Consider the following 10734-nt stretch of genomic DNA (forward strand, 5'->3'; position numbering starts at 1 on the left):
GGGCGTGCGAGCCAATCAAACGTTCGCAGAAGTGGGAGGGGGGGTAGGGCACGAAGCGCGGCGCTCATTGGTTGGGGGCGACGACGACGACGGACGACCACCCCGCCTCGCCCCGCCCATCTTTGTGCGGTTTGATCAGAGACGTGACGTCATACCGCGACTGCGTCGGTCATGTTGGTAAACAAAGAGACAATGACGTCACGTATCTGTCGATCTATCACTACGTATTAACACTAAATTAAGTGGACTTGTTATTTTTTTACACTTCCCATGAAATCACAAAAGCCTTCGGAGAAGTGTACAATTGCATCAGTGTGTGGTCGATATAAGGAATACTCTGAACGGAGTCGGGAAGTCTTAGCCACAATTCTGGGAAATCGCCTGATGAAGCTGGTTGTTGTAAAGAGGTCGTTCATAAATGACGTCACACACCTAGGGGGGAGGGGGGCAGACATTTGTGACGATGTGTGACGAGGGGGGGAGGGAAATGTGACGTCACATCAAAATGCGCAACTTTAAATAAATATTGACAACACGTTCCACTTAATTAAATAGACTTTTTAGTAAATGTTTTCTCCTACAACATCAGAGTGCAGCGCCACATTAAATACGCACTACAATGACAATAGTTTAAAGCGATTTGAAGCATTTTTTATTTGGCGGTGGGGGGGGCAAAGCTTTGTGACGTCATATTTGAGGGGGGGGTCTGACTTTTTGTGACGCCCTGTGACGACGGGGGGGGTCAAAAATCGTCCAAAATCGCGTGACGTCATTTATGGACGGCCCCAAAGCACCAGCGAAACGTTGTAGTCGAAGAGTTAATGCTGTGGATTTACTCTCCAACACAGCGGTGTGCTGAAGTAGTAACTAATTCGTACGTTTTGTTTAAGTGATAAATCTTGCTAATTGGTGGTGGTGGGTTAACGAAACATATTTACGCGATCTAACCCCCAAAAAACCAGCCTCTATTATGGATATCGGTCGTGCTAACCGCCGCTTTAAAGGGGGCGTGAAGGGTGTCGATATACGGTGACGTCACAACACCGGTGTTCTTTCAGCCATCTTTGTAAGGGGGTATAAGGCGTTGTTGTCTATGTATAATTACGTCATAAACTTTTTTCCTATCTTCGGCGATCTTCGAAAGGGTTATTGGCGTTGTAGATGTATATCTACGATCAGGCCATAGACTTTTTGTTTTCCCTTCAGCCATCTTTGTGAGGGGTATGAGCGTTGTTGTCTATGTACGATGACGTCATATACTTTTTCTTTTCAGCCATTTTTGTAAGGGGTGTTGGCGTTGTAGTTGCCTATGTACGATGACGTCATATACTTTTCTCTTCAGCTATCTTTGTAAGGGGTATTAGGCGTTGTATTTGTCTATGTACGATGACGTCATCGACTTTTTCTCTTCAGCCATCTTTGTAAGGGGTGTTGGCGTTGTAGTTGCCTATGTACGATGACGTCATATTTTTTTTTCTCTTCAGCCATCTTTGTAAGGGGTGTTGACGTTGTAGTTGTCTATGTACGATGACGTCATATAATTTTTTCTCTTCAGCCATTTTTGTAAAGGAGCTAACGCAGCGGCGTTAGCCAATCAGCGCGAGTTCCGCCTTGCAAGCAGTGGGCGCCACGTGCTCACTCCATTACCGTATTCTCCAGAGTACAAGAACCCGACTCTAAATCTTGACTTAAAGCTTTCGTGACTGCAATAATTAATATTCATTGGGTCTTTCGATAGGTTAAGAACAGCTTGCCTTGAGTGGCTTCCCCCCTCTTTCTTTTTATCCACCTAAATACGGTCGCTTGTGTTTGCGATCGAAACGTCGTAGTTTTTTTGTTTACTCTATCATTTTTTTAAAAACCATCTTCGTGACTTTACCTACCGTAAGACCCAAAGAATACTTAGAATCCGGTTTACACGACACGATCACGTCGGGTCGCAGCGGAGACTCTAATTGCACGCAGTATATCTCGCGGAGGGGCAGATTCGCGAAGAGGTGGAGATTGCCCTGCCCGCCTGCAATCCGGCACGTCCAGACATCTGTAAACAGTTGATTGGGCAAAACAGGAACGCGTTTGATCGTCTCCTAAGCCAGAGCATACGGTACCAACACACACACACACGTGTTCCCCGTATGGATGTTAACAGGCTGTTGGGGCGAGTGTTATTCGCAATTAGCGCAGATTAAGGTCAGCACCACACCCAACCGCCTTTGTCTCCCCCGGTGCTGATGCTTTAAACGCATCAACAACCCAAGTCTGAGTCTACCTCGTGGACGAGGAATGAGCAGCCAGGAGCGAGATCAAACATTTGATCGGGAATCGAATTTGGGTATTAGGGGCCGTCCATAAATGACGTCACGTACCTAGGGGGGGGGGGTCAGACATTTGTGACGAGGGGGGGTGGTTGAGAAATGCGACGTCACATCAAAATGCGCAACTTTAAAAAATATAGACAACACGTTCTACTTAATTAAATATACTTTTAATAAATGTTTTCTCCTACAACATCAGAGTGCAGCGGCACATTAAATACGCACGACAATGACAATAGTTTAAAGCGATTTGAAGCACGTTTTTTTTTTGGGGGGGGGGGCAGAGCTTTGTGACGTCATATTTGAGGGGGGAGGGGTCTGACTTTTTGTGACGCCGTGTGACGATGGGGGGGGGGGTCCAAAATCGTCCAAAATCGCGTGACGTCATTTATGGTGAGAGATACAGAGTCATATAGACACTGCCATATAGTGACACAGTGAGAGACAGAGTCATATAGACACTGCCATATAGTGACACAGTGAGAGATACAGAGTCATATAGACACTGCCATATAGTGGCACAGTGGACACAGTGACAGATGTATGTGGTTGTATGTTGAACTTCTTCCGCACCGTACGTAGCCAACCATGCTGATCGGAGGTGGGGAGGAAAGTCGACAAACTCCGACACGAAAAGTCGGTCTGAAGAGACGAGTCTTCAATCTCGACACAGATTGACAGCAACCCACACCGTGACAGATACAGTCTCGTGTAGTAACGCAGCGCGTCTCTGCAATGCAGTTACACGGTGACGGTGAGAGATACATGGTGACACCTTGGCATGCAGTGACAACCACAGATGCGTTGTCGCTGCCATGCAGAGCGACATTGTGACGACGTCAGTTGTACACAGAGCGACACATTTGACACTGTGACTCTGACACTACGGTACCGTAGTGACAGCATCACTGGCACACGATGTGACGCAGTGACACACCACACATCATCAGTGAAGGACATGCAACAGCTATCTTTGGGCTGAATTTGGGAGCTGGATTTTCAGATGCCCATATTATAAATCCAATTTGTTGTGATGTACAAAGGCTAGTGCCACAGCGTTTTTCGAACGTGAGCCGTGTCTGTATCATGAGGCTCCTGTATAATTATTTACAGAGATTATAATAGAGGTTTTTTTGGGTTTATATCGCGTAAATATAAATGTCGTTAAACCCGCCACCACCCGACACAGCCAATTAGTAAGGTTTGTCATTTACAATGTTGTGAAATTTCTCTCCAACACACCGGTGTGCTGTACTAGTGACGAATTGGCCACGTTTTGTTTGCGTGACAATCCTTACTAGTTGGCTGTGTCGGGTGGTGATGGGTTTAACGACACATTTATATTTACGAGATCTAACCCGAAAAAAACGTATTATGGATGATATTGGTCGCGAAAGCCTACGTGTCAAACTATTTACGGAGAATTAGTTCAACAGATAATTTCACTTCTCACGGAAATTATTGTCATCCATACCAATTGCATTCCTGAATATGCATGTGTGCTGAACTTCCTTCGCACTGCACGTAGCCAACCATGCTAATCGGAGATGCGGGGGGAAGGACAACAAACTAAACACAACAAGCAGTTCTAAAGAACATTAGTTTTAAATCGGGATGATTTAACAGTGCATAGCTCCAGTGGCTTCCTACGATCGGAAGGGGGAGAGCGTTCCAGACGGCCGCAGAAGCGCATCTGAAAGGGCGCGATGGAGATTCAATGGAGACCCGAGACTCGAGGTTCAAAAACGAGTCCAAAGGGCCAAGGTGGCTTCCAACATAGGCTGCTGCAGGACGAAGGGTTCAGAGGGTTAGTGTATCCTGAAGCACACGTCCGTTGGCTCGGATGCACAATTTCATAATGTTCATCTTCTTGGTTCTTTCGGTAAAGTCACGTAGAATGGAAATAATAAAATAATAAAAATAAAACATAATAAAATAATTCTCACGACGTTTCGGCCACAACGCAAGCAGCCGTCCTCGGGTGTCTTCTCGACAGACCTGTTCTACACCTGAGGATGGCTGCTTGCGTTGTGGCCGAAACGTCATGAGAATTATTTTATTATGTTTTATTTTTATCATTTTATTATTTCCATCCTACGTGACTTTACCGAAAGAACCAAGAAGATGAATCCTTGCAGTCACGAAAGCTTTAAATCGAAATTCATAATGTTCGTCAAATGCGCCCGACGTATTAATACTCTGTTGCACATCGAGACGCTTTACAACCCCGACCGACGTTTTTTCCCTCGCGCCTTTAGTGCCTTGCCGATGTCGACGCTGGAGGAAGCCGAGCTGCAGCTGTCCGAACTGGAGATGCTGGCGAGCATGTTCCCGCACGCCGGCGAGATGACGATCCTCGACCCGGGGCCTCCGGCCGAGCTGGCGCGCTGGGTCCAGCATCGCGACGAGCCGCCCCCGCGGGGATACGTCGGCTTCTCCGTGCGACACCCGACCATCGTGAGGCTCAACGGCGTCGTCAGGATCCGGCCTGACGTTACGGACGTGCGCTCGTTCTTCACGAGCTTGCTCCCCGCGATGTTGGCCCTCGGCGGAAGCGCATCTGGGATTCTCGACACGGCTATAGAGAGAGAGCGAGAGAAAGTGATGAGATACGGTGATGAGAGAGAATGCGATGCGGGAAAGTGATGAGATGAAGTGATGAGAGGTAAAATAAAGAGTGATAGGTTTCATGTATTTAATAGCTTATTTATGTGTTTATTTAAGGTTATACATTAAAATAAGTTTTAGCGGGCGATCTTTTTTTTAACGGAGAGCCAATATAAGTTGCTGTTCACGAGCATCTCCGGAATGTATCCCTCACAAATGACTAAATACTGTAGAAGCGGCGATGATATTGGTACATCAGCAAAGGCTGGGTTGGTCGATCCAACAGTGGCGGTGCTGACCCACTGGGGACCCCAGGAGTGGAAGATGGCAGCAGCCTCAACGGGGGGCCGCTCCGTCAAGCGAGCGATCACGACTCACGCCAACAGCAACCCGGCGACCCGAACATCGATTGACAATCTCCCGGTCTCCATAGCAACAGCTCAATCCACCATAACGGGGAACATATCCAGAAAATGTTTTGCCCTTACCCCCCCGCACTAACCCACCCCTTTCGGTTATAAACTCTGCGTCGCAGGATGTACGGCATGCGGTTGAAAAGATTCTCGGCCAACTGCGTTCAAATCCTGGCCTGAGTTGACTAGTCGTTGTCATCGTCACGTTCAACATCATCGCCACCGTGTCAGCTTTTTGCCGCTTTTGGTTCTGCAATTGCGCCGACGGCTAACGAGCCCCTGCCTGACCGTCTCCGTGTGCTGCACGTGCGTTGTGACAGGCCGGCCTGGACGCTGTTTGCCATTTCCCTCATCATTACCCCACTCAACCCCCCGAGATATACGTCAGGTGGGCGATGATGCGTGCAAGCGTGTGTGGTGTGTGTGTGTGCCAATGCATGTGTGCGTATGGTCGTACCGGGTATAGTGTTTGCATCATGCTCGGCGCAGGTGCCATAGGAACGTCACCACCATTCAGCATTAAATTGTGGGCTGTGTTCTGTTGCGTAAGATATGATGAATATGGAAGTAGGCGTTATTAGCGGGGTGTGTGACTTTTGTAGAAATGTGTGTGTCTATATAGGTCGATGTGTGGGGAGCGGTAATGCAACGGTTAGCGCTACGCCGCGCTATGAACCCAGCGACCCAAGTTCGATTCCCCGCTCAGGGGGCAACACCAGTGAGGATGATCTGAACTGGTGCTTGGCCTCCTCTAGGTCGACTCAGCTTTACATGAGTACCCGGTGCGGTGTGTAAAACATCGCCACTGGGGAGACAAAGACGGCCGGGTGTGGTGTTGGCCACCCACCCCCTCGTGTGGCTTGCCGGCCTTCACGGGTGTTTGCTAACAGCACTTGCCCCAGCAGTCTGTTAAGGCTATACGGGGATCTTTGTCTTTGGGGAGCGGTAGTGTATTGGCAAGCGTCCTGTGCTGCGACCCGATTTCGATTCTCGCTCAAGGCCAACATCAGTGACGATTTTTTTTAACCGGTCCTGGGCCTCTCCTAGGTAGACTCAGCCTCAAATTATTACATTGTGTGATGCATAACTATCGGCACTGGGGAGACAAAAGCGGCCAGGCATGGTACTCGCCACCCATCCCTCATGTTCCATCCCGGCATTCATAGGTGCTCCCTAACAGCATTTACAGTTTGGTCAGGCGAAACAGGGGATCTTTCACTTTGTGTGGTGGTGGTGGAGGTGGTGTTGAGTCAACGTACTGCACAGTAATCCTGGGAATCCTTGATGCATCTCTGGCCGTGCATGCAGCTCTACCAGCGCGATTCCATTTCTGATCTCAGCGTGGATTTTCCCGAGGTGACTGCCAACAGCACCAGTACGGATGAGACAAAGGCGCTCCCTCACACGCACGTCCCCCTGGCCTTACTAGGCGCTCACTAACAGCCATGTTGCATGTACTGTGTGCATGCTGAACTTCTTTTGCACCATACGTGGTAATCGGTTGGCTGCGTACACTTACAGGTGGCTTCCGATTTAAGACGGTCCACATTTTGCGACATTTATATAATGCCACCGCCGTGGAACGATCTGCGACGCAGAAACTGACGTGACCCCGAGCAGTCTGGTTTCCGATGTGACTCGGTGTGGAGCTTTTGTCAATCTCGAGTGTTTTTGTGGATTTTTTTTACCTCTTCAACCCTGTTAAATTTGGCAAACAAAAAGGGAAAAAAATGCAAGCGATGTTTCTACGGTTTGGACTGTCCGTGGGAAAATGGGGTATCATTTACGATGATCCGATTTACGACGGATTTGCCAGGAACGCGTTGTGATGTCATAAAGGCGGGGAGTGCCTGTTTATATATATGTCATGGCCAGTACCATTTTAGTTTGTGCCACGCACTATGGCAAGAGGGGATTTAAAGATCAGTCACGAAACATTTCTCCCTTGTACCTAAGAGGACATCGTTGTTACCCACATCCTGACCAACCACACTCCGACTCCGATGTGACCTCCACTCGGAACATTGCGCCCTACTTCGACCACACGCTCGACCTCAAGTGGTGTAAGGGGGGGTGCGAACGTCAGCGCGAAAGACTAGAAAGTAGCTACAGTCGTCAACAACTAAGAATTAGGGGGCTTTGCTTCGGCCCCTGAATGACGCTCCAGGGAAAATGCCGGCGTCCCCTCCTTCTCATTCTCCAGAGCCGACTCCTCGATGGGACGCGCCGAGCAGGGGAGGCTCAACGGCGAGCTTCAGGCGTTCCTGCGGGAGCACGCCGCGGGCTCGCTGCGCGTGCTGGCGGCGCTGGACTGGCTCGCCGATAACGCCCCCCCGCTCCACGCCGCCCCCGCAGCGCCAGCTCCTGTGCCGGGTAGGAGCCTTTTGGATCGAGGCACTGCAGCGCCCCTCCGCCCCCCCCCCGTCCGTGCCAGGCACACACACTCAGCGCTAGCTCCAGTGCCCCGTAGGTAGGAAGCCTTTGATAGGTTTTTTTTTGGGTTAGATCGCGTAAATATATAAGTGTGTCATTAAAACCCGCCACCGCCCGACACAGCCAACTGGTAAGGGTTGTCACGTAAACAGAACGTGCTGATTCGTCACTAGTACAGCACACCGGCGTGTTGGAGAGCCAAGCCACAACATTTATAATCTGAGTACGACGTTTCGCCAGTAATTACAACCAGCTTCATCAGGCGACAGCCAGATTTGTGGAGAAGTCCACCTGTTTCGTTCCTTATATAGAGGCGTAGATGCTCTTGCACAATGTGGGGGCTGACGGGTTTTAACGACACATTTATATATTTACGCGATCTAACCCAAAAAAGAGCTCGGGTTAGCATTTCGGCCGAGTCGCCAGTGACCGAATGCGTTTTTGTCGTTCTCGGCCAGGAAGGTTGAACGTTCGGGTCGTTTGACTCGTCGCGAGCAACTGTCCGCAGCACACGGAGTTCACACTTTTGGTTACGGTATCCGAGGCTGCCGAGATGCGGTGACCGCCTCTGCAGCTGTTTCCCAACTAAGGCCGCGGGACTCTGCCGCGGGATGTTTAATTCCCTCATGGTATTTTACTCCCCGCTAAACGCTTAGCAAATGGGGGAATACAATCGGTGTTAAAAACCTAAACATTCAAGCATTTTTTTTTTAACTGTGACTTTCAATTTCACAGCACTTACGGCAGCGTTGCAGCTGCCCCCCCGTGCCTTCGCCCTCCTTGGCGACCATCGTTTGACGCTGACAGAGCGCTTGCCCGTCTCCCAACAGGCGGGCAGAGTCCCCGGCCCCGGACTGCCTTCTCACGCCTGTGGATCTACAGCCACCACATCTACAACAAGGACAAGCGACGAGACCTGGTGTCCTGGGCGCGGGACCTGGACCTCACGGGTTTCCTCATGCCGGGAAAGCCGGGGCTCGTGTGTGCGGAGGGGCCCGCGACGGCCTGCGACGAGTACTGGGCTCGGTAACGCGACCCCCACGCCAGAGGTCGCAAACGGGTTTTGATTCCTTACCCGTACCCGTACCCGGCCGCAACAGGGTCGCAAATGGGTACCCGTACCCATACCCGGCCGGGTACGGGTATCCGTTCCCTACCCGTACCCTACCCGAAATGAGTGACAAACGGTGACTCACCATTGACTCACGGCCTACCCGTACCCGTACCCGGCCGCACCAGGGTCGCAAACGGGTACCCGGCTACCCGTACCTGGGTATCGGGTACCCGGTTGCGACCTTTGCCCCACGCCTGCGGCTTGGGGTCACCGGGGCCAGCGAAGCGGCGGCGTTTCCCGCATGGGAGATGTGCGGGGAAAGTTATGGAAAGCTCCCACGCGTAGATTCCTGGTTTAACACGACCACGGCTTGTGGAGCCGCATGTTTAAATCCCCGAGCCAGTGATGGAAAGTCACGTAGGTAAAATTAAAATTAATAAAAGTAAAATAAAAATCACCACGTTTCGGAGGCAACACAAACTTCCGTCTTCAGGTGGAACCGTCACAGCACGATTGCTGTATCAAGTGAATTTACCGAAAAAACCGAAGAGTATGAATCCTTGCAGTCACGAAAGCTTCAAATCTAGAACCAGTGATGGAAATTCCACGTTCCTACGCCGGGGTCGAGTGAATCTATAAAATCCACAAAGTGGTGCTTGTCCTCTCGATCCTGTTTTGCTTCTGTGCATTCATTGGTGACCCGTGACCACTAAGCGGTGGTTGAAAATTTGGTTTCAACTCGGGCGAGAGGAAGCTTGCACTATATCGGCCCTGACGCGTCGGCGCGTTTCTTTCCGGCGGCAGGGTCCGTCGCCTGCAGTGGCAGAAGATCGGCATACGGCACCGCGAGGACTTCCCCCCGATTGCCGCCGAGGGCACGGGCGGCGCTGCGGAAGAGTCGCCGCCGCTCCCTCGCTTCGAGCGGCCGTTCCGAGAGGAGGCGTTCGACGTGCACGGCACGCACATGGACCTAGGACAGCTGCGCCGCTTCCTGGAGGGGCACGGCTGCGGGGAAGCCTTCACGATAGTGTTCGGCGTTGAGAAGAAATAACGCCCCGTTTTGTTTTTGTACAACGTTGCCACGTTAGCTATAAAATTATTTAAAACTATTTTTTTATTTTACGGGGTAAGGCCCACCGCTGAGCTGTTCGGTATCGCTCTTTTATAGAAGTGACCGGCCCATCACAAATGATAGCTCAATGAAGTGGTTCATCATCATGTGGAAATTCTATGGCAGCCAAATAACTCTAAGTGCGTGTGTCTTCTGCGCCTTCCTCGACTTCTTAATTTGTTGCTGATTTTCGAAAATAATTGTCGGATCGTTGGTCCCATCCAATCGTGTTATTCACGTTTCGTTGGAACAATGTTTTTGCCAGGCGAGAACTCGACACATTTGCTGGACTGACCTGGGTCACCCAGATGACAAAGGAAAACTAAATTAAGTACAGCAATGACGCTTTAATATTATCCCTGATGTATGAGGGATAATAGAAAACTCATCTGTCTGGTCATGTTTGAGATGGGAAAGATTAATAGTTTTTTCACCGCTTTTCAAAATAACTGCCCATAATCTCAAAAGTGTATTTCCTGTTTTTAATTCAATGATCGTCATCGCTGTACAGAGTCGGATGCCTCCTGGTCCCAAAACCGGTCATTAAAGAAACACTAACATCCTCGTGAATCACCTGATACGTCTTTTAATATTTTGAAATATTTTATCACTGAACACTGGGGTGGATGGTTCAATTCTTGTTGAAGTCGTGTTAACCTGGCAGTCTGCGAGCATCGGAGTGGAGTGGACACTCTCCCCACCAACACGCTGAGACAGGCCACGGTTCCAGTTCATTTACTCCACCTCCGCAACACATTCACAGCTCCCTTATTCATCCACAGCTCTCTCCTTCACCCACGG

At 50.0% G+C, this 10734-nt stretch overlaps 1 protein-coding gene across 1 annotated transcript; it reads left to right on the forward strand.

Annotated features, from left to right (window-relative positions):
* Positions 1-1609: 1609 nt before the first annotated feature.
* RWDD2B (RWD domain containing 2B) lies at positions 1610-10495 on the forward strand. Its single transcript, XM_078616281.1, has 6 exons — positions 1610-2104; positions 4574-4772; positions 5656-5723; positions 7539-7708; positions 8599-8794; positions 9627-10495. The coding sequence occupies exons 2-6, from the start codon at positions 4584-4586 to the stop codon at positions 9871-9873; spliced, it is 870 nt and encodes a 289-aa protein (XP_078472407.1). The 5' UTR covers positions 1610-2104; positions 4574-4583; the 3' UTR covers positions 9874-10495.
* Positions 10496-10734: the final 239 nt, after the last annotated feature.

Source organism: Lampetra planeri, chromosome 50 (genome assembly GCF_965212315.1).
Source record: "Lampetra planeri chromosome 50, kcLamPlan1.2.h2, whole genome shotgun sequence".
Lineage (NCBI taxonomy): Eukaryota > Metazoa > Chordata > Hyperoartia > Petromyzontiformes > Petromyzontidae > Lampetra > Lampetra planeri.